The sequence below is a fragment of the Rhipicephalus microplus genome, chromosome 3 (genome assembly GCF_043290135.1).
Source record: "Rhipicephalus microplus isolate Deutch F79 chromosome 3, USDA_Rmic, whole genome shotgun sequence".
In the NCBI taxonomy this organism is placed as follows: domain Eukaryota; kingdom Metazoa; phylum Arthropoda; class Arachnida; order Ixodida; family Ixodidae; genus Rhipicephalus; species Rhipicephalus microplus.
In genome coordinates, this window is record NC_134702.1 from 129891711 (window position 1) to 129915192 (window position 23482).

Below are 23482 nucleotides of genomic sequence, written 5' to 3' on the forward strand. Positions count from 1 at the left end.
ACGCTCATACGTCAAAGCACCGCAGTGTGGCACGCTCCTGCGAGTTTATGGCAGGACCGGCGCCTAGTGTGGCAACGCCAGCGTGACGCGACGAAATGAACGCCGGCGAGCACGCGCACCGAGTCATGTCGGAATGTATTCACCCCTTGACTGTGGGATGTAGTCTTGTTCTCACATGACACGCATCTCATGATTATGTTTGCACCATTCACACACCTTCGTGATTCATTGGCGTCACGTAATACCAAATTTGGCATACGTAAGCTAGCGAAACGGTCGCGAACGCATCGTGAGTGTGGCAAGTACTCATGTTATTACATGACACGCATGTCGTGATTATCATATTTGGATGTGTCATTTACCTATATCTTCAGTTCGCGTCACGTAATACCGAGTTTGATACATGTGAAGCTAGCGAAAACACCCGAGCGCCTCATGAGCGTGGCATGAAGTCATGATGTTATATGACACGCAGCTCATGATTATCATGTTTGCACCAGTCACATACCTTCGTCGTCAATTCACGTACCGTAATATCAAATTTGGTATATGTGACGCTTGCGAAACGGCCGCGAGTGCATCGTGAGCGTGGCATGTAGTCATAGTGTTACATGACACGCATGTCATGATTTTGATTTTAGGGTCTGTCACTGGTATGCAACCATGCCAAACCATACCATTTTCACAGCATGCCATGTGAACTAAACCACCGCAAGAGTTGCAGGACCATGAATAGTAAATCATGACACTCATGACATATATGTCATGATTTTCATGTTATGACTAATCAAATATGTTCTTCATAAAGTCATGTTATGCCATACTAAGTGTGGTATCGATACTGTTACATTGGCGGCAAAGACACCGGCGGAGACATGAACTAGTCGGTGTCACCAGGCAAAGGACAGCGGTGATTGACCACTGGAAGCATATATCATGAAAGAGGGGAAACGGGGTGGAGAGGGAACAAACTGTAACACGCGTAAGTGAGGCCGGTTCAGTGTACTTAAGGGATGTAATAGGCAATCTTGCTATGCTCGATGTGGCTTATAATCCTGGTGGTGGGAAACACCGGCACTTCACTCATTTTCAAGGTACCTGCCATGCTCGGCTTGACCGAGCTTATGCGACCTCAGACGTAGCAACCAGCTGCAGGAACTACATGGTGAAATAAATATCGTATACTGATCACAGTTTGGTCATGTTCGAGATAGAGACCAAGACTAGAAAGGAGGTTGAATGGGAACTTTGGAAGTTTAATGAAAAGCTTTTGAATGATAAAAAATTCATTGAACTCGTGAAGAGTAAAGTCAAATCTTTGGTTACACAAAGGGAGTAGGATAAGTTGGAAGAATGGGAAAGCTTCAAACAATGCTTTAAAATCAAAGCAATAGAAAGAGGATGCCGCATAATGTTTCAGATCCGTAGAAAAAAAACGTGCTTGCGACCCCATTAGACTGTTTAATACTTGAAAAACAAGTAGTCCTGGGTTGTTCAGAAACAGAATAGGGGAAACCAAGACAAAATTTGAAGCTATAAAACACGAAAAAGGGAAAAGAGCAATGATTCGGGCCCAATCTGAGAAACTTGTTGTATAGGAGAGGTGCCAAACAAGCGTTCCCTCTCATACGAGTAGACTTACGCGCATAGCAATGAAATATGTGAAATAGAGTAGAGAAACTTCGGCGACTTTAGGATATCTATCTATCTATCTATCTATCTATCTATCTATCTATCTATCTATCTATCTATCTATCTATCCATCCACCCATCTATATATCTATCTATCTATCTATCTAATCTATCTATCTATCTATCTATCTATCTATTTATCTATCTATCTATCTATCTATCTATCTATCTAACCGCCTACGACTTTCAGCTCTCCTGGCCTTTTCCATAAAGGTATCAATACCAAACTTGGTATTGTATAACATGACAATATGAAGAACATCTTTATGAAAAACATTTGACTAGTCACAATATAAAGATCATGGTATGTATGTCAGGAATGTCAAGATTTACATTTCATGGTCCTGCAGCTCTTGCAGTGGTTTCGTTCACATGGCATGTTGCAAAACTAGTATGGTATGGCATGATTGCATGGCGAACACAAGGGACTGACCCTAACATGAAAATCGTGACATGCGTGTCATGTAACACAATGACTACATGCCACGCTCATTATTCACTCGCGGCCGTTCCGCTCGCGTCACATATACCAAATTTGGTATTACGGTACGTGATTAGACAACGAAAGTATGTGGCTGGTTCAAACATGATAATCATGAGATGCGTGTCATGTAACAATATGACTACATGCCACGCTCATGATCCGCTCGGGGCCATTTCACTATCCTCACATGTACCAAACTCGGTATTACGTGACGCGAACTGAAGATATAGGTAAATGACACATCCAAACATGATAATCACGACATGCGTGTCCTGTAAGAACATAAGTACATGCCACACACACGATGCGCTCACGGCCGTTTCGCTAGCTTACGTATGCCAAATTTGGTATTACGTGACGCCAATGAATGAGGAAGGTGTGTGAATAGTGCAAACGTAATCATGATATGCATTTCATGGGAGAACATGACTACATCCCACAGTCAAGGGGCCAATGCATTTCGACATGACGCGGTGCGCGTGCTCGTTGGGGTTCATTTCGTCGCATCACGCCGGCGTTGTCACACTATGTGCCAGTCCTGCCATAAACTCGCAGGAGCGTGCCGCACTGCGTTGCTTTGACGCATGCCCGTTTCAGCGCGTCAGGTGTCCCTGCGTCACGAAAAGAGGGAGACGCAGTATTGTCTTGGTTGCGCATCGGCATATATTTATGTTACTCTATGGCATCGGTGTGAAGTGCATGTCGCATTTCGCGGTGGTTGCCGTTCGGGGCGCACGAACGGACGCTGGTCGCGCCTGGGGTCAGATTATAGAGTGCTCGCGTTTTGCTAAGGTAGCGTTGCTGTCCCCAGCGTGCGCGTGCGTCAACGCTACCTTGGAGTATAATATTGGGTCCTTGATGATGCGCTCACCGCCGTTTTGCTAGCTCCGCGTATACCAAGTTTAGTCCTATGTGATGTCAATGGAGATGAAATATAATCCTGGTGCAAGCATGATAATCCTGACACACGTGTCATGTAAGAACATGACAACATACCACGCTTATAGCGTTCTCACGGCCGTTTTGCTAGCTTCATATATACTAAATTTGGTATCACGTGACGTGAATAGATGACGAAGGTAAACGACACATTCAAACATGATATTCATGACACGGAAGTCACGTACGGCATCATTTGCAACTAACTTGTAACGTTGTGTTCATTTTAAACTGACATATCATCATTTCTCATCTATGCTTCGCATATCATCGATTCCAACTGTTCGTGGGATCTGCCAATTTTTTACCTTACTATCCAATCAATTGTGCCAAGCATGGCATGTCCAACAGCAACCATGTGCACAGTCAGGAGGCCCCTACTGCACGCGTAATCCCGAAGTGGGCAAGATATGACATTGCACCCGTTTGCCAGTCTCTGCGGCAATACGCAACGCCCCTTTTTCAACGACGAGATGTCGACGAGGCGCTGACTAGTTAAAGGCCTAAACTTCTTTAAAAAGCTCTTTTCCCCCACATCGAACCGCCAGAGCCATGCGGCGCCGTCTGGTCGGGAACAGTACGTTAGTGAAAGGAAGGATACACAGACCGCAGACATCCTAAAGGTGAAAAGGATAAAAAGGAAAGAGAGGGGGAAGGGGAAGGAAGAGTGAAAGAGATACCCGAGAATTCCATCTCCATTTTTTCTGTTTTTTTTTTCTTTTTGCCTTTTCCTCTTTCTCCCCCTCTGATTTAGGATTGTATAAAACTGAGCACCAACAAACTGTATCCTCGATCCTGATGAAGGCCAAAGCCTTGCTGAAACGTCGGAATAAACCACGTTGTGACTGCTCACGGAGTATATCTGCTTGACTACTTGCAACGCTACGGCCACTCAACCACCATGCCTGCCTATGTATATATATGTATATGCAGCCCTCTGTCTTTCGGAGAAAGCCGTGAACTATGCAATGTAAGTTCATGGTAAAGAACATCACATGGTCAAACTTTCTGGAGCCCTCCGCTACAGTATCTTTACAATTCTTTCATAGTTTTGGAATGTTCAACGTGAGGTAGGGTATTATTTCATAGGAAAGATGTATGAATATAAGGGCTTGCTTTTTTGGTAGCCACAATAGGAATAATGTGTGTGTGTGTGTGTGTTTGTGTACTGCAAGCTTCAACGTAAACAATGTCACTGCTTTTTTGTTAACTCATTGTAGGTTGAAGACAGTGGCAAAAAAACGAAGCCGTCCCTAAAGAGCGGTCCCTAAACATTCTAACACCAGTCTCGTTCAACATTCCTTGAGCCTAGCCAACTTCGCCATTCCAGCAGTAGGCTGTTTATTTTGTGGTATTGGTTTTTGTTACCATTGCAGCTCACATGAGTGTCGACTTTTAAGGACTTGCGATGACAACACTGCTTTGTCTTCGCCAACCAGTGGCTACTTCTTGCACAGAAAAAAACACGCCGCCCTGTTTTATGATCGTTCTGCTACAATCCAACTGGGGCCCAATTTTTCGATAAATGTTGGCACTTTGTCGTCATTTGGTTCAGACTTATGCGTCTAAACTTTAAAGCTTCAAGATAACAGCTCACACAATTTTTTAGTTTGCTAACTACACATAATACATGAAAGCTTGCGTTTGCTATATATTATATAAGTTACTAATACATAATCAATGCTTTTGACAAATCATACAGGTTTTGTCGGTGAGTGGCTTCAGAGGGCTATAAGACGTTATCAAGCGTGGAGATGGTGTCACGGCTGGCGTAGACCCGCCGTATTGGGGCAGTTGTCGGTCCGTAGCAGCATACTGCAGAAAATATATTTTAAAAAAAAGAAAAAAATTGGGCAGTTTGCAGTACCGTTGCCAAGCTTTATTAAAGCGTGTAGCCCATAGACCTTCTTTTGTTTTAACTTATTCGATTTCTTTCTTCTGCTGTTTTTGTTTGTTCTTCTTCTTTTGGTTATTCTTCTCAAAGTTTTTCTTGATTTCTATTTATTTATTCCTGCCTATTTAACATTTTTCTTTCTTGCTCTTCGTTTCTTTCTTCTTTCATTTCGCTTGTATCTTTCTATATCGCACTCGCTTTTCACTTTCATCTATCTTTGTACGTGGTTTTGCCTGCATTGCACCGTGAGCATCATTTGTTTATTCTTTTTGCTATTGATGATAAGTGATTACACCAAAGCACTCGATAAGACAACTCTAAAGAAATCTTCTCCTTAGAGTGAACGTGCACTCAATATTCCACACATGAACCGCTGCGCCAAGTGACGCCGACAGTATTCTACAGCATGCGAAAGCATGACCCTCTGATGGGCTCCACACCTAATATATATGTTGGCCTTAGCGGTGGCTCCAATAACACATTCGTCGAACCATATAAAGATAAAGGAAAACAATACAGGGTGGTTTAGTGACTCGGAATCGTTTGGTAAATTGACGTCATCGTATTTACTTGTACTTCTTGTATTTCTTCAGTGGTGCATAGCTTTATCATGTATAAATGTTTGTCTATAACAAAGGACTCAGTATATTGCCTAGGTTCACATGTTCCGCTGAGGGAAATCGTTAGAACACGCAGTCTGCTTTAAGAAAGCCTACATTGTTACATCTGCATAAACGTGCTACACTATTTAACAATTCATCGAGAAAATATTCGCAAGTTTTTGGATCTTTAACGAAAGGTCAGTACTTCTCCGGTCGTACGAATTTTTAGAAACAGTTTTCCTATACTCGTCATCAAGCACAGAGGCTGATGCGGCAACGAATTATATGCCAATAATGGGTCTTGAGGCAACTGCTACAAGCATGTAAAATTCTCGCGCAAGAAAAATGACAAGTACACACGTAGAAGCTCAGTAAAAATAGCATGCGCACTATTCTAGTTACTTGCATTAGACGAAAAAAGAAAAGCATGCTGCTCACGTTCGTCGTCGTATTCTTTTATCTTCTGGGCGAGTTTTTCGGCCACTGCGGGATGATCACCCAACAATACCGTAAGTTTTGTATAATCGTTCAGGCTGCGCTTGAAATTTCCCCTAAAAAATTCATCTGGAGCATACTCAAGCTGTAATGTAAAAAAGAAGACTTGAACGTTTGTGGTGCCTCTCAAGTGCACCTGGCGCAACTAAATTTCCCCTTCGCGAAGCACCAAATATGAGAAATAGCTGGAGGCAAAGTGCAAAGCTCAACGTACACAAGAGATTATCTGAATATTTACTTTCAGTTTTCTTCGTCAGAATCACAAGGTATGGTAGTTTTTCTAAAGTTGCTCCAACGCTTGAAGATAAACGACTTCTTACATCATGGCTTGTCATTTATTCAATGTATTTATGTATTTACTTGTTTATTTACAGAATTCCGTCAACCCTTTGTTACAGGCGTGGAATATACATTGTACAAGCAAGGTAATGCAAGAGAAATACAAGAAAAACACCGAAAAACGCAATGCGGACAAAAATAACGAACTCTTATAAGGGGCAAGTGACCGACCATGCTATTGACCGAAGTATACAACATGCACCTAGTGTACCTGTCAATGCACGTACGCTCTGTGTACGTGTAAATACACGAAAACGTGTATTGACAACGTGTATTGCACACGTGCAATGCTTGTCAACACATAAACCTTAGCCACCTAGTGTACCTGTCAATACACGTAAGCAAATGCGTATATCGCCAGCATAGATGTAAATGCCCGACAATTTCCAAATGAATGGCGTCAAAACGTGCATCTTGTACAACAAGTATTCTTTATGGAGGCTTGGTGTTTTTTTATTTCTCGACACGCTGACACACTGCGCAAGTGCGAACCCATGACGAATGCAAGATTGCATGGGTGGCCAGACATATCATTGAGTAAACAGGTGTTGCGTAGCTCTAACGCCTGGATGGCAGATTGAGTGGAGAGTGAGGTCATTCAGCATGACACAGATGTGAGAGAACATAGATACGAGTGCAGTAGTGTGAAACTTCACAGCAGAGAGTAAAGTGGTCGATGGAAGGGTTGACTTGTTCCAGTCGAAAAGGTGTAGAGCATCGGAATCGCGGAAGCTCATTGTCTAATGAATGTGCCTACGCGAGCGGAAATAATAAAAAGTCGGTGGTGGCTGTCGTGGCAATGATGGTATAATACGGTTGAGAGCGTCTGCCCCTCCACTGTTAAACCTGTCTTTTACATAATGCATCTCTGTGATGATTTCGGAAGTAAAAGCGAAATGTAGAAGCTTTCTAGGACTGTGTTCTCTACTCCAAGAAGCTAAAGCCGAAACAAGTAGCTTGAGCCTGTAAAAACAAGAAATCGTCGCCCGTTAAGAAGGTACCTGAAGTCCTTCACCGCCGAATAGGCTGCGAGAATCTCCCACCCAAAAATACTGTATCGGTGCTCAGCGTCGTGTAACTTGCGGTAGAAAGAAAAAAAAAACATTTGTTGAGTAAAAGCTTTGAGTGAAGGTAAAAGGGTCTCTTATTCGAGGAACCCTCTGACCTGGACAGTCCACCGGGCTCGTGTGACGAGTTGGCGCTGGTCGACAAGGTCCGCCTGGGAGATCACAAGATCGCACGCTTCACTGAAGATGTATTGGTCTGCATCTGGTGATGCTGCTTGTAGCCTTGTGGCATTTACTTTGCACTGCAGTGAGAGGTGCGCCAGAGTGTCTGCCAAATTTCAGTGAAAACAGATGTAGCTATGCAACGTTGGCCTCGTATGATGCAATAGTACGACGTAGATGAAAGTGTTGCTTTGAAGGCGCCTCTAGTCGGTGCCTTCGTCTCTTGTGAGCTTTGAATGTTGCGGAGGTTATGACCTGCGTTCGAGCCGATAATGTTGCAGTAATGCATGATATGTTAGTGGTATGGGTTTTCTTGGCGCTGTTTTTGTTGTTGAGGGGGAGTTGCCTCAGATCTCGTACGATGACGCCCGGTTGACGCATTCGCGGGTTGTGGTGTGTGCCGCTGCATGTCCCTCGAGACCTTCGTGACCTGGAACTCACACGATGCGTGAGTAGGGGGTAGGATTGTGCATGCGTTTTATTACCCTAATCACCATTCTGGAGACCTTGCCCTTCAAGTAGTTCGTGCCGCTGTTTGTAGTTCAATAAAGACCACGATGGTATTATCCCTAGTCTTGGTGGCGAGTGCTACAGCAGCTTCTTCAGCTGTTTTGACACGTTTGGCGAGGATTGTTGCCGATTTTAGTACCGCGAGTTTGTAATCTGTGACGGTAATTGCGAAGGCTTCCGAAGATGCGCACACCATCAGGCTCGTGGGAGTAGTTCATGAAAGGTGGTGCAAGAGCGTGACCTGGGCGAGTATGACCTTAACGGCGGCAACAGCTTGATCCGCAACCCAGGGTAGCGCGGCTGACTCTGCTTTCACAGTCGAGAGTACTGCTTCCAGATGCCGCAGCTGTGTAGAGAATGTAGAAATAAAGCGGCGATAAAATTTACGAGTGCGATGAAACGTTGCAGCTCACGTATACAGACGTGAGAGGAGATAGTGGATGATAGCTTGAACTTTGACAGCTAAAAAAGTGACGCCAAGTTTAGTGATTTGATGTTCGAAGAATGTTGTCTCCTAGACTCCAAGCTGACACTCTTCCTACGTTGATGACAAGGTCGTAGTCATTAAGTCAAGAGAAAAGCTCACGCAGATGCGCCTTTTGCGTTTCAGCGTCATTGCTGGCAACAAGAAGATGGTCCATATAGGCGAAACAAAATGGCAAGGCTCTCGTGATTTCATCTATAAAAAGCTGGAACTTCATAACCACAGTTCTAAAACCTAAAGGCATTCGTCAATACTCATAAGCCCCAAATGGGGTAGTTGTTACCCTTTTTGGATTGTCAGAAGGCTCAACGGAGATCTGGCGATAAGCTTTCACGAGATTATTGTTCGAGTATACTGTGGTGCCCACTGAAAAGGCAGCGCTCTCCTGAATATTGAGTAACGGGCATGAATCTGGAATGGTGAGTGCATTAGGAGACCGATTATTACCACAGGGCCACCAGTCAATCTTCTTCTTGTGTACTATGCGTAGCGCCGATGACCACGAGCTTGATGGTGAACGAGTGATCTGCAGTTGTAACATATGCTTAGACTCGTTGTGAGCGAATCGAAGTTTGTCCGTGTCGAGTCAGTGAGGGTGGCAGTGAGCAGGTAGGCGTGTGGTTATTATCCATGGATGTTGCAATGTGACCCACTGGTTCGTTGGGGACTGCGTAGTAAGCTCCGGAAACTCGTTGAGAAGAGATGTACATGATGACGTAGCCGGTTCGACGAAAGTGGGGTTTAGGGTCATAGCACTCCACAGAAAACTATTCAACAATAAGCCCGCATAGCTGTACGCCAAGCGACAGTGGTTCATATCAACGAGCAGATGAAATTGCCTAAAAAAATTGGCGCCTAAAATAGCGTAGCGTTCGTCTTCTATCTCACATAACCACTTTAGTTTGTTTTTTAAGACCCAGACCAAGGGTCCGAGACATCTGTCCGTAAGTTGCAAGAACAGAAGTGTTGATCGCTTGTAAAGGAGTTGACTGCTTGCGCAGACACCGGTCAGTTTTACAAGCTATATTATGCTGACTGCTGCTCCAGCATCCACATTCAAGCGAAGACCAGTGATTCTGTCAATGATGTAAAATAGGCAGCTAGATGATTGACCTTGAGTGCTCGCCGTTATTAATGGTCAGCCTGAGCGTTTTCCTTGCGCCATGAGCAGGGTGGTACACATCTGTGATTCGTGACGCGAAAATGCCAGTGACAGTAGGATGAAAAGCGGTTCTTGGCCAGGAGGAAGGGCCGTTTCTTAGCAGGTGAAGTTAGACATGGTGTAGAAGAGGCTTAATAAAACTTGTTGTTGGGCTAGTTGGTTATACATCATATACTTAGAAATTTTGGCGCAACCTCGACTCACGCAAACACTCACACAAGCACACACACTTACACCAGAGCAACACACCCGACACGCAGCGCTCACTACCAACTGTTTATTGCTCCTATCTGACCTTCTTAAATACGTACATCGAAATGCGCAAAGGCACAAACTAACAGAACTGCGCCAGTAGAAAACCAACATGGCGTCACCACACCACTAGGAACAAGTAAAAAGTAAAAAAGTAAAAAAAGTAAAAAAAGGGGGGGGTTAACACGAAAAGGAGATATAATCGCTAAACCCTCGCATCAAGGAAAGATATTTCTTGTTGATGCAACACCAAAGATGGCTCGCTGACACATATATCTTTATTCTTTTCTATATAATATGCTTCTAACAGCAAACGTGCTGATAAATTTGAGCTTCTCCCAAGAATCCTTGTATCCGAAAATCGTGGTTCACACCCACATGCGGCAATATGCGACACAAGATGTGCGTACTTATCCTCGTTTTTCTTAACCTTTAGCGCATGCTCCCTAAGCCGGTCATTGAGGCATCGCTCGGTAATGCCAATGTACACGTTACCGCAGGAAAAAGGAATGGAGTATACAACTCCCATGGAACATTTTACGAAGGCATTCTCATGTTTTTTCACGCAACCGCGTCTCTTGCCATTGCAAATACGCGGACATAACTTGGCGAGCTTTTCTGGCGCAGAAAAGACCACAGCCACACCATGCCTTGCAGCAACCTTCTTAATATTATGGGAGAGCTTGTGCACGTAAGGCACGACTTGAAGCTTGGAACCCGAAGGATCCCAAGTAGCTCTATCCTTTTGTGTTCCACGTTTCATCTTCTGCAGTAGTGACTCGGCGACCGCGTTTAGGACCGACGAAGGGAAGCCCGCCGCCGTCAATCGGCTGATCTGTTCATAAAAACTAGTACGCATGTGGTGTGGACACGACTTAATCAACGAGGATTCTAGACATAGCGAAGCAATACCTCTTTTAACTAATTTCGAGTGTGCAGAATCATACGGCAACAGCCCCTTCTTCACTCTAGGCCGGTACACCCAACAAAAGTGTTCACTACCCCACAGTAGCTTGAGGTCTAAAAACTGGAGACAAGCCTCTGTGGGTACCTCGGTAGTGAACCTAAGTCCGCGTCCATGATCTTTAAAAACACTAAGCACATGTTCACAATAAGAACGCTGCACTTCATATGATACCTCATCCGCACGCACACTCACTGAAGTACAGGCGTCTACTTGAAAATCTAAAAAGTAATTGGGGGGTGTATATGGCCCCCGCTTGTCTAAAAGAATTAAAAAATCGTCAACATATCTAAAAATCTTCAAAACCTTATTCCCCCTTAAAAATTTATCCAACGTCCTATCTACATCTGCTAAAAAAATATCAGTAAGAACAGGGGCGACACAAGAACCTATACAGATGCCTTGTCGTTGTAGATAGGGCTTGTCGTTAAAAGTAATAAAAGTAACGTTAAGATAAAATTCTAAAAGTGCTAAAAAGTTTTCAACGGATACGCCCGCATTATTCATAAAAGAAACGTCACCATTATCTTCTATGCACTGTCGGACCGAAGTCAAAAGCTTATCATGAGGTACCGAATAAAACAGGTCTTCAACATCTACTGAGAAAGCAAAGGAAATCTGCTGGTTATTCCGTATGAAATCTGCGACATCACTAGAGCTTTTAGTGCGAAACGGGTCACTAACACTGAGTGGCTTTAGTTTGCTTAACAGGAATTTGCTAACGTTGCCCTGCCATGAACCATTTTCACTAACAATGGTTCTGAAGGGAATGCCCACTTTGTGGGTTTTAGCGGAAAAAAAGACGTTCAAGTTAGTGCTTTTGCTACTAGCTAAGGTTCCAGCCAGCGTAGGAAGTCCTACTTCCCTACAGAACGCGGTGAATTTAGATTTAACGCGTACAGCACTTTTTTTAACAGGTAAAAAGTTCTTGTCAATGGCGCTAATCGCTTTCTCATTGTAAACACCCTGTGGCAAAACAACGAAACCACCCTCCTTGTCGGCTTGTACTAACATCAAATTCTGCTTCTTGAAAAAAGACACCACACTACTCAGTCTTCTGCTACCGCTATTGTCCGGAAGTTGGCTTGCACACCTCGTGAGGCAGTCCATACCGTCCAGCAGGCATCTTTCTCGGTCCTGGTTGGCCTTAGATGACAGGTCCCTGTTCAGGCCTACCAGGTCATGGGCGGAAACACTTGGTGTGCATGCATACTTTGGTCCTTTTCGCAGAAGCTTTTCAATGTCTTCAGGTAGCACTGCACCCCCGAGAACAACGAGGTCCTGATAATTATCTCTTCTCCGTTTACCTTGAAGCCTCAGAAGGGGGGTCAACACGCTCCTCCACCTAGATTCAGTTGTCTGAGCTATACGACGCTTGACTTTCCCGAGTTTATAAGCCGCAAGTTGTTCAGGGTATTCGCATTGAAGAATCACACGAAGCCAATCATAGAGCAGCCTTACTTGGCGCCACAATTCCGCTCTAAGAATTTTGAGCACTCTTTTCACGTGTCCCCAAGAAGGTCTCACACACCCAAACAAGGCACTTACTTCTTCTGGTGTGATGGCTTTCCGGATGCAAAAGGCGGAAATCCTTGCTCTGCATGTGGCTTCACTGATGTAGCCCATAAGAAGGTCAATCTTCGCAGACACATTAGGAGCATAAAAAGAGGGGCCCATTGCACTAGAAATATAGCTTAATAAAACTTGTTGTTGGGCTAGTTGGTTATACATCATATACTTAGAAATTTTGGCGCAACCTCGACTCACGCAAACACTCACACAAGCACACACACTTACACCAGAGCAACACACCCGACACGCAGCGCTCACTACCAACTGTTTATTGCTCCTATCTGACCTTCTTAAATACGTACATCGAAATGCGCAAAGGCACAAACTAACAGAACTGCGCCAGTAGAAAACCAACATGGCGTCACCACACCACTAGGAACAAGTAAAAAGTAAAAAATTAAAAAAAGTAAAAAAAGGGGGGGGTTAACACGAAAAGGAGATATAATCGCTAAACCCTCGCATCAAGGAAAGATATTTCTTGTTGATGCAACACCAAAGATGGCTCGCTGACACATATATCTTTATTCTTTTCTATATAATATGCTTCTAACAGCAAACGTGCTGATAAATTTGAGCTTCTCCCAAGAATCCTTGTATCCGAAAATCGTGGTTCACACCCACATGCGGCAATATGCGACACAAGATGTGCGTACTTATCCTCGTTTTTCTTAACCTTTAGCGCATGCTCCCTAAGCCGGTCATTGAGGCATCGCTCGGTAATGCCAATGTACACGTTACCGCAGGAAAAAGGAATGGAGTATACAACTCCCATGGAACATTTTACGAAGGCATTCTCATGTTTTTTCACGCAACCGCGTCTCTTGCCATTGCAAATACGCGGACATAACTTGGCGAGCTTTTCTGGCGCAGAAAAGACCACAGCCACACCATGCCTTGCAGCAACCTTCTTAATATTATGGGAGAGCTTGTGCACGTAAGGCACGACTTGAAGCTTGGAACCCGAAGGATCCCAAGTAGCTCTATCCTTTTGTGTTCCACGTTTCATCTTCTGCAGTAGTGACTCGGCGACCGCGTTTAGGACCGACGAAGGGAAGCCCGCCGCCGTCAATCAGATTTTTAGCAGATGTAGATAGGACGTTGGATAAATTTTTAAGGGGGAATAAGGTTTTGAAGATTTTTAGATATGTTGACGATTTTTTAATTCTTTTAGACAAGCGGGGGCCATATACACCCCCCAATTACTTTTTAGATTTTCAAGTAGACGCCTGTACTTCAGTGAGTGTGCGTGCGGATGAGGTATCATATGAAGTGCAGCGTTCTTATTGTGAACATGTGCTTAGTGTTTTTAAAGATCATGGACGCGGACTTAGGTTCACTACCGAGGTACCCACAGAGGCTTGTCTCCAGTTTTTAGACCTCAAGCTACTGTGGGGTAGTGAACACTTTTGTTGGGTGTACCGGCCTAGAGTGAAGAAGGGGCTGTTGCCGTATGATTCTGCACACTCGAAATTAGTTAAAAGAGGTATTGCTTCGCTATGTCTAGAATCCTCGTTGATTAAGTCGTGTCCACACCACATGCGTACTAGTTTTTATGAACAGATCAGCCGATTGACGGCGGCGGGCTTCCCTTCGTCGGTCCTAAACGCGGTCGCCGAGTCACTACTGCAGAAGATGAAACGTGGAACACAAAAGGATAGAGCTACTTGGGATCCTTCGGGTTCCAAGCTTCAAGTCGTGCCTTACGTGCACAAGCTCTCCCATAATATTAAGAAGGTTGCTGCAAGGCATGGTGTGGCTGTGGTCTTTTCTGCGCCAGAAAAGCTCGCCAAGTTATGTCCGCGTATTTGCAATGGCAAGAGACGCGGTTGCGTGAAAAAACATGAGAATGCCTTCGTAAAATGTTCCATGGGAGTTGTATACTCCATTCCTTTTTCCTGCGGTAACGTGTACATTGGCATTACCGAGCGATGCCTCAATGACCGGCTTAGGGAGCATGCGCTAAAGGTTAAGAAAAACGAGGATAAGTACGCACATCTTGTGTCGCATATTGCCGCATGTGGGTGTGAACCACGATTTTCGGATACAAGGATTCTTGGGAGAAGCTCAAATTTATCAGCACGTTTGCTGTTAGAAGCATATTATATAGAAAAGAATAAAGATATATGTGTCAGCGAGCCATCTTTGGTGTTGCATCAACAAGAAATATCTTTCCTTGATGCGAGGGTTTAGCGATTATATCTCCTTTTCGTGTTAACCCCCCCCTTTTTTTACTTTTTTTACTTTTTTACTTTTTACTTGTTCCTAGTGGTGTGGTGACGCCATGTTGGTTTTCTACTGGCGCAGTTCTGTTAGTTTGTGCCTTTGCGCATTTCGATGTACGTATTTAAGAAGGTCAGATAGGAGCAATAAACAGTTGGTAGTGAGCGCTGCGTGTCGGGTGTGTTGCTCTGGTGTAAGTGTGTGTGCTTGTGTGAGTGTTTGCGTGAGTCGAGGTTGCGCCAAAATTTCTAAGTATATGATGTAGAAGAGGCTGTTCATTTAGGTCGTGAACTCTCAGCAATCGCAGACGCACGTTGGCGATTTCACCTGCGATATCTTTTACCGTTTCGCGAAGGAAATCTGCATCAGCTATAGAACAGGTGCTGGCAGCGTTTATGGCTGCCAGAGCAAATAACGTGCATCATTTCATATTTAATTTCTGCCACCTTTGACACAGACTTATCAAGAGTCTTTCTCACGCTAGGTGGAAGGCGCTATATAAACAAATCACATAGCATATATGTTTCCGAGCAGTCCGACTGGACCCATGCAGCTGGTGCAGATAGTGCAGAAATTGTGAGGCACGGTGGTCCCAGTGCTCTTCGCTGCACAGAAATTTCTGAATGCGTCAATGCTTAGTCGGAACGAGTTGGCGAAGAAGTGCCTGATTAACTGTCGTATATGAAGTTTCTCCAGGCTGGACCACGCGGATGTCGCGAATTGCAGTCAGTGGCTGGGGCGCGAACGCAACAACGAGTAGCTCACGCTACTTCATGGAAGGTCTCGTTTGTAGTCTCGGTTCACCAGTCAATGTAGCACTCTGACACGCGGTTCCAAAAACACAGCGCGGTTTATTATTGCACCTCCGCCACCCATGATGATTATGATGCCTCAACTATGGCTCATACTCCGCTATTGTCCCCATTGTCCCATCTCTTCTTTTCCTTCCGCAGACTACCCACTACCAGTTGATGTCCCGAGTGTGTCGTGTCAGCAAATGAAGAATAGTAAGATATGGCAGTATTTCAGTGTTTGAGTGCTACAGGACACAGTATTGTCTTCGTGTACAGTTGTAGTAAAAACTGCTCCTTCACTTTACATAGGCTTTTGCATGGGCGGGAATTAAGGATAATATTATTAAACAATTTCTTGTAAAGAATACAATGGATCTAATGAGAGGTTGCTTTGATCCGGGGAGGTGAGTGGGAACACCCGAGGGAGCACGACCAGTCCTTGAGCCGTAAGCAAGGGTCGGCATTCAAGGAAGAACCTGAAGCCGTACTCCCTCACCTCTACCAGCAGAAGATTAGGTCATGAACCAGCCCCGAAGCTAGGCCAAGCGTTGCCGCTGTGTCCCAATGGGCCCACGGAAGGTTCGGCCTGCGAGCAAGGACGTCGAGGTCGAGTACGTTTACCTTGAAGGAGTTCCTGTTGGAGGAACTCCTAGTTCAACCACCACGACTCTATGCGACCACAGTCACAATCGAGCTAAATATGTGACGCTGGATGCTTTTGACTCACCAACGTTGTCAGCTATGACTCCAAACAGCACGACAGTGGTCGAATATTCAACAGCCTATGTGCTGTGCAATGGCGTAAAGGGTGGCTATCTGCTGCCTGGTGGGGCGTTAGGAAGCGTGGTCAGTGGCTGACCAAGCACGAGGGCAGAAGTTTCAGAGCTCTCTTTTTCTGGGTGTCCTATGCATGGGAGAATCCACAGCCCTACCTCCTGTCACCTCAGCGTAACCGATTCGCTACCGCCTGTTCTGCTAATCGAAGATCGGGCCAGAAACCGGGCATGAGGCCGGCAAAAATCTTGCGTTTGTATGCCGCCAGGCACACTGAGGGCTCAGTGCGTGAGCACGTGGAGGCTGAGTAAGTCTACGCTGCGGAGTTTTCGGGGGCGGAGCTCTTGAATCAACGGCCACTACTCTACGCCTACACAGCATCCACGAAGCTACGCCATCTGACGCTTGACGCTTTCGACTCGGCGGCCTCGCCAGCCAAGACTCCCAATAGAACAAGAACGATCGACTATTGCGCGTAGAGGACAGAATATTGAACCCAACTGTATGTTTATACTTGTTCGGTTATTTTGCGTCTGTAAATACATCTTACGCAAGCTTGTTCACCTGCACGCTGCGTCGTTTTTTCTGTGACGAGTTCTGAACCCAAAATAGCACCATACCATCACAATAGTGATCCAGGTAATGCAAGTCCTTATTTTCAAATTGTTTAAATTTATACAGAAATCTATTGCACGGATACTTAGAAAAATTGATGTCTGAAACTGCTATTTGCTGCATAATATCCGCAACCTAAACTGTTGTTCTAGCTGCCTAATTTGGGCGCATAAAACACACTTTCTGACAGCCGATAAGTCCGCCGTCTCGTCATCATCGGTACATGCTGGCACGTTGCATCATAAATATTTCTGGGGATTATGACACCGTACACATTTACACCTAACAATAGCTGTAGGCTCCAATACTGAAACCGCCCCCTAATTAACTGTGAAAGACACTCGTGCTTGGTAGCTTTGGTGGTAAATGAACAATTGTCTGATAAAATCTACCTCAAAACTCTAGTTCTGCAACTAAAACAACCGAGAGTCGGTGTGAGCATGAGTCGGTGCGGTCGTCAAGTATACTAGTATACTAAGCGGTCGAGGAGTTGTCAACGTCACACAATGATTGAGTACAGCTTCCTTTTTGACGCACTAAGTGCGGAACTTTCATGCCGGAAGGAAGCTGACTTGTGCAGCCGGAGATGCCGGTTCTTCATACATCTCAGTACGTTTTGAAGTGCACTGATTACGGGCAATACAAATATTTTTCACAAAAAGATTTACGAAAAAACATGGTTCAAAGAAAACACTTACGCACATAACAAGAGAAAACAAATATCGTCAATACAATCGTGTAATAATACTTATACCTGACATATAGAATGACCGCAAAATATTATTCAAGTCGTAAATATTATGAACTGCTGATATCAAACTGAATGAAAAAAATGGAACGACATGACACTTTTGTGAATATTGTATGAATGTAATTGCATATGATGCGACAAAGAACATGTGGTCCATTTTTGTTGTGCGTTACAAGTTAAGTCTCTTTTGATTGTCTTAAAATTGGGGACGGATCATGTCCTCTGAGGGTTCGCTGGAGGTAGGAAAGTACTCCTTTGTCATAAAAACTTTGTTGCGCAAGTTCGTTGCTGGTTCTGACTCCATTTTGTAGCGCGAGCTACGTTTACCGCATTCTTGCTTCTTTGCTGTAGCCGAAGGCCACCCGGCTGACCACGTCTTCTGTCATTATATTAGAAGACGAGCCAGAGGAACCGATTTTGAACTACTCTTCTAGTTGGAAGTGAGCTATGTGTGTATGTGTGTACGCGCGTGTGTGCGCGCGCGCGTGCTACGTGGTCCGCGTTTATTCACGTTTGCTTAAACGCAGGGGTGCCAAAACCAAAAGGTGGAAACCTTCAGCGGAACGCAACATCATGCTCCAATTCAGAGATAGCTACACAGTCCTCAGGGTAGATACTATCAGGGTCCTCGGCATGATCATCAAGCCTCACGGAACCATCATCCAAACAGTAGAGAAGCTCAGGACTACGGCTGAGAACGCTATGCAACTCGTAGATAGCAGGCACCATGGCTTGAAAAAATCACAGCTGCTGCGTCTTGTACACGCGTTTGCTTTGTGCCCCTTTACCTACGTCGCCGCTATACACAAATGGCTACGTGCTAAGAGCGATCAACGTTATGCCCTCACTCGCACGGTGGTCAAACAAGCCCTCGGCCTCTGTATCACCACTCATCCACAAAATCTCCTCGAGCTTGGCGTACACAACACGCTAGAAGATCTCGCCGGGGCCCGGGAACGCGTGCAATTGACGCGACTCACGACCATGAAAAGCGGGCCGTCATATTCTGAACCAGATCGGCTTCTTCGCCTCGACGGCCAGGGATCCTCCAAAATTGACTCTGATTCCCCGTGAAATCCGCTCCCATTACGCAAAATGTGCACCCCGAAAACAACAGAGGCAGGCGCCTTGTGCGGGCGACCACTAATCTCAAGAGCATAGACATGGAAGCCGACAACTAGTCGTTCGTAGACGCCACTACCTATGACAACAACCAAGCCTTCGCCGTGGTCGTGGTGTCATCCGCAGAGCCGATCCTTAACTCTGCTACAATCCTCACCCAAAACCCCGAAGTAGCGGAGCTAGTAGCTATAGCTATGGGAATGCTCGATAGCGAACTGGACGTAATTTACAGCGATTCCAGATTGGCCATCAAAGTCGTCGAACGTGGCGTCGTCTCCAGCCGGGCGTTACGCATCCTGCGAATAGCGGACCCGAGTGCCCATAAGCACCACACTTTCATCTGGTTTCCCGCCCTTCTGGGCCAGGTGCCGGGTGCCCCATTCTACCTCAACGAGATCGCCCGTAATGCAGCGCACACAATTGCCGACCTCGCGGCCACAGAGCAACCTCATCTCGCTGAGTTAGAGACCAATCGGGATGCACCCATTACGCAAAATGACATCACAAAGCATTTTTACCTTGAACGCCACATTTTTACACCCCCCACACCCCAAAGTAACAGACCACAGGCGCTAACCCTACGCCTATTACAGACGCAAACGTACCCAAACCTTGTCAAGCTTCACGTTTACTCTCCTGATGCGTACCACAGTGACACGTGCCTTTCACGTGGAGACATGGCGACGCTCGCGCACACGCTCTGGGAGTGTAGAAGCACTCCTCCCGGCTCTACTTCAAACAAGAGGGAGAGGTCCCTCAGGAGCTCACTTCTCGCCGACCAGAAATGGCCGTCCAGCAGGCCCACGAAGCGGCCACCAGGTACTCCTTGTCAGTTCCTACGTGGGAGACGCAAGCTATGCGCTAAGCGCATGCTGAACAACTAACATGATGTATTTACATTTCATTCCAACTTCGATTTCATTCTAAGGAGCTGACATTGCGTCGTATGCACAGAAGTGGTGACTTGGTGGAATTCATCAGTGGATATAGAAAATCAGTCGGAGAGAGGCAGGCTTCGTCATCGGAACGAAACTGAGAGGATGCTGTGAGCCGAGGAGACCGGGAAGAACAAGCGGCATGCGTCGATAAGTGTGACCGTAGGCAGGACCAAGCTGCGTCATCGAAAGGTGTCGTTGAACATCCGCGGCAAATCTCTGGACTCAGCTTTCTAGCCATTTTCTACGGCATGCTGCATCCGCAAAGCTGTTGCGTATGCTAAACTAAATCTGACCAATAATATTAACAGTACCTTTCGCGACACACATCCTGGCGTAACTGCGTTAGGCCACAGCCAAATGTGTTGTTATGGCAAAGATCCCCTGAAGAAATAGAGACAGATAGATACACGAACAAGTATCTTGTAAACTTAGCACCGAAATACTTACACGTTTAATTTGGGCCAAACTATGTTTCTTAGCAATGACATGAATATTCACTAAAAACATTATGGGCTGAAGCATACGTGATGTAATTCTAATTCATACAATTGTATTGTCACAAAACACCAATGAGCTCTCATTGAGTTAAACGTTATTCTGTGTGCACTTACAAAATTAAAACAGGCTTAGAATTAGGATACACGCACAGAATGTTTCGTTTTTGAACTATACATTGGAAAATGAGCTATTCCGGCACATCATTCTTCAGGGTAGGTTTGAACTTTCTTTTCTTGCCTTGCTGCTTTCTCTTTCTTGGTAAGTAGTATGCACAAACACCGCTGTACAGATTTATTAGACATTTAGCTGCCGTAAAAATGTTCATGTGTGCTTTTCAGCAGTCCTATTCTAGCTACGGTTAAACGCACATCCAAATGGCCGGCTTTAGGCTTCGTCAGAGCAAAATATTAACTATTGTCATTCTGTAATAGTGAATAATCACTCAATACGGAACGACATATAGGTTGATGCTTTCACCTAAACTCAATATTTGCCTCTAGGGAGCCAGAACGCATGCCTATGAAAACAAGCCAACACCGCTTTGCCTGTACAATGTCACCTACGACGCTGTTCTTAAAATTCCAGATGTACGTTGAATGACGATTTATTTACGCACCTGCATTATTCTCTTGTTATCACGAAACACCTTCGGGTTAAAGGAAATGGCTAATATGGCTGGAACTCCAAATTCAAGAGAACCGCGCACTATCATCTCGGCCGGGTTGAACTGCAGTAGAGTTCGGGGGCTACGAAGGTCCAGGCTTAGTGAATTTAGCCACTTGACGAGGTATTCAGTCTGCGATAAAAAAGCAATTGTAACATAAATTAAAACACATTGCTAAGGTGCGTTTTGTGTTCTGGCCGAAGGGCTTTCGCACATGAACAAAAAGCAAGATTAATTAGAGAAAAAAATGGCGGTTGAAACAATTTCAGCCTTCAATTAAGAATTATTGCATGAAAAAGCAGCTTTAACTACGTTGAAGTATGCATATGCGATGAAACATTTATTTCCCTTGTAACGTAATGCACAGCATAGAAACATTTCAGCCGCACATAACCCCGTCGTTTACGCCACAGTGTTGCTGGAGGCTGGTCGAACGTCTCAAACCAAGCTGTTTTTATACGCAGCAGGATAGAAGTACAACTCACGCTGCCCATGCAAATCATATGTGATGCCGCTTATCATGGCTTTTCAGTTACTGACTGTGTGGAGTGCGTATATTGCCTTGGCACCACTCTCAGTGCACCGGAAAGCCAAGTGCCAACACAAAATTTACGCATCTCTATGAAGTGAACCTTGAATTGGCGAAGCACTGAGAATGTTTTGTGCCACAAATCGCCCTTGACATTGCCCACTCGCACTTTTACCAGCACGAAAACACATGTGTACATCACATACACTGTGTTTTGCCACTGAGCTGCCACTTCCTGCGCTTTCAGCTGTTTTTACGCTGATTCCCGATCTCTTGCTTTCAGAGTAGCTTGCTGTCTGCGTAGACATTGAGCCACCACATTCCAACTCTCGGCTCCACGGAGTAGCGGCTTGTCAGTCGAATTGCTGCTTTGCGTTTTGTGGGCTAGAGCGCTTTCCCAATTCTTTTAATTATTGGCAGAAGAAAATGTGTGGTCCCTAGCAAACTTATTTTTTGTGGTCATCAGCGTCATCATCATTCCTATGACGTGTGGTAGATACCTTGCATGTTCTGTGCCGTGTTGGCAGTGTCATCTTCATAAGATACCGCGCGTGTGCTGACGCACTTATACTTCATTCTCATCGTCAATGCAAATAGTGGGCAGCTTTCATCAGCTGTGCAGGACAACACACAATGGACAAACTTAGAGCCTGGAGTGCTTCGCGCTGAAAAAAATGAGAACCACTTCTCTGGTCTGCTACACGCCTGTTTCCTCCAGAACCAAAAGACGGCAATGCAGCTGTGCTGTCTACAGTGGCTATGCGAAAACAGAACGAATTCGGTGTACTCAGAACATAAAGGTGCACAGTACGCCCTATTTTCTCTCCATATGACGTCGTAATTTCATTTCACTATTGAGTCATTACAATAGTCGCTTACAGCCTAAGAATAAATACAGACTCCACCCTCGGTAGCTAGGGTCCTATCCGAAGATGATTTACTTATATGCAGTGTGATGCCATATCTAATCGCATTCGCTCCACGAGGTCAAGCTCCTTGTGCAGGTCGTGGCTGGGTTTTGTTCCCATACAAACACTGCGTCGATGGTTTCCAGAAGAAAACACGCACTCAAATTTAGCGAAAATTCTTACATTGTTATTGAGTAATATTTGAGGTGCGCACGACCAACTTGAACATCTAGTACGTGTAGTAGTTTCTATAGCAGCCAACATGTGCTTTATTTTTGCAGGAATGGCTTTTGTACAGATGACAGACAGGCGCACCGCTGTTTCTATTTTTTTGGGGAGGGGGGGGGGAGGGGAGGTAGAGTTTGGATATATTCTTAGGTTCTAATCGATTGTATGTACTTGAAAGTTTCTATGCTTGATCTTCTGTGATTTTCTTGTAAGTAAGAAGATATACACTAGGGCGGTTCAATTCGGTAAAGTTTTACGGCCTTTCTACCCTCTGTGGTATTCAACAAGCGATGAAATCACCCAGCACACAGACCAGTAATATTTCACTTGTATATACGCAGAACCGCATCGTGCGAGATAGAACCGATGCGTTTCGGGGCTATAATACTCATGTGGCTGCCAAGAAACGCTGCCACGTGAGTATTATAGTGGCCTCACTAAAGTTATTCATACTAGAAGCCCTTCAGAACTGTCTTTCAATTGAAGACACGTGTAATCCAGAGAGAAGCCGTTTTCTCGCACATGTCACCTGTTATCAACGTACTCAAATAATAGGTTTGATAATAACATAGCATTCACACACCTCTGGTTCGTACTTCGATACAAAATTCAAGCAAACATGGTACATCCCAGCTGCTTTCTGCCACGAAAGTTGATTGGACTGTGGTATATACGGAACGGTGAGGCGTAATAGGGCAAAAAAGCGGATGGCGTCTTTTACCTGTAAAAGAAATAGAGAAAGCTTGTTATAAGGCCCATAGGAAAGCTGTGATAGAGCAATGATGAGCGTTGTTCATAGATAAAGCGCCGATGTTTTTTAAGG

General features: G+C 45.0%; 1 protein-coding gene across 1 annotated transcript in view; it reads right to left on the reverse strand.

The window, feature by feature from the left end:
- LOC142803351 (endothelin-converting enzyme 1-like) overlaps positions 1-23482 on the reverse strand; it is a 91807-nt gene that overhangs the window by 45453 nt on the left and 22872 nt on the right. The window contains exons 4-6 of the mRNA XM_075888466.1: positions 23243-23380; positions 20947-21126; positions 6050-6191 (exon numbers count right to left, since the gene is read on the reverse strand). Of these exons, the coding sequence (XP_075744581.1) occupies positions 6050-6191; positions 20947-21126; positions 23243-23380 (460 nt within the window). The remainder of the gene's footprint in view (positions 1-6049; positions 6192-20946; positions 21127-23242; positions 23381-23482) is intronic.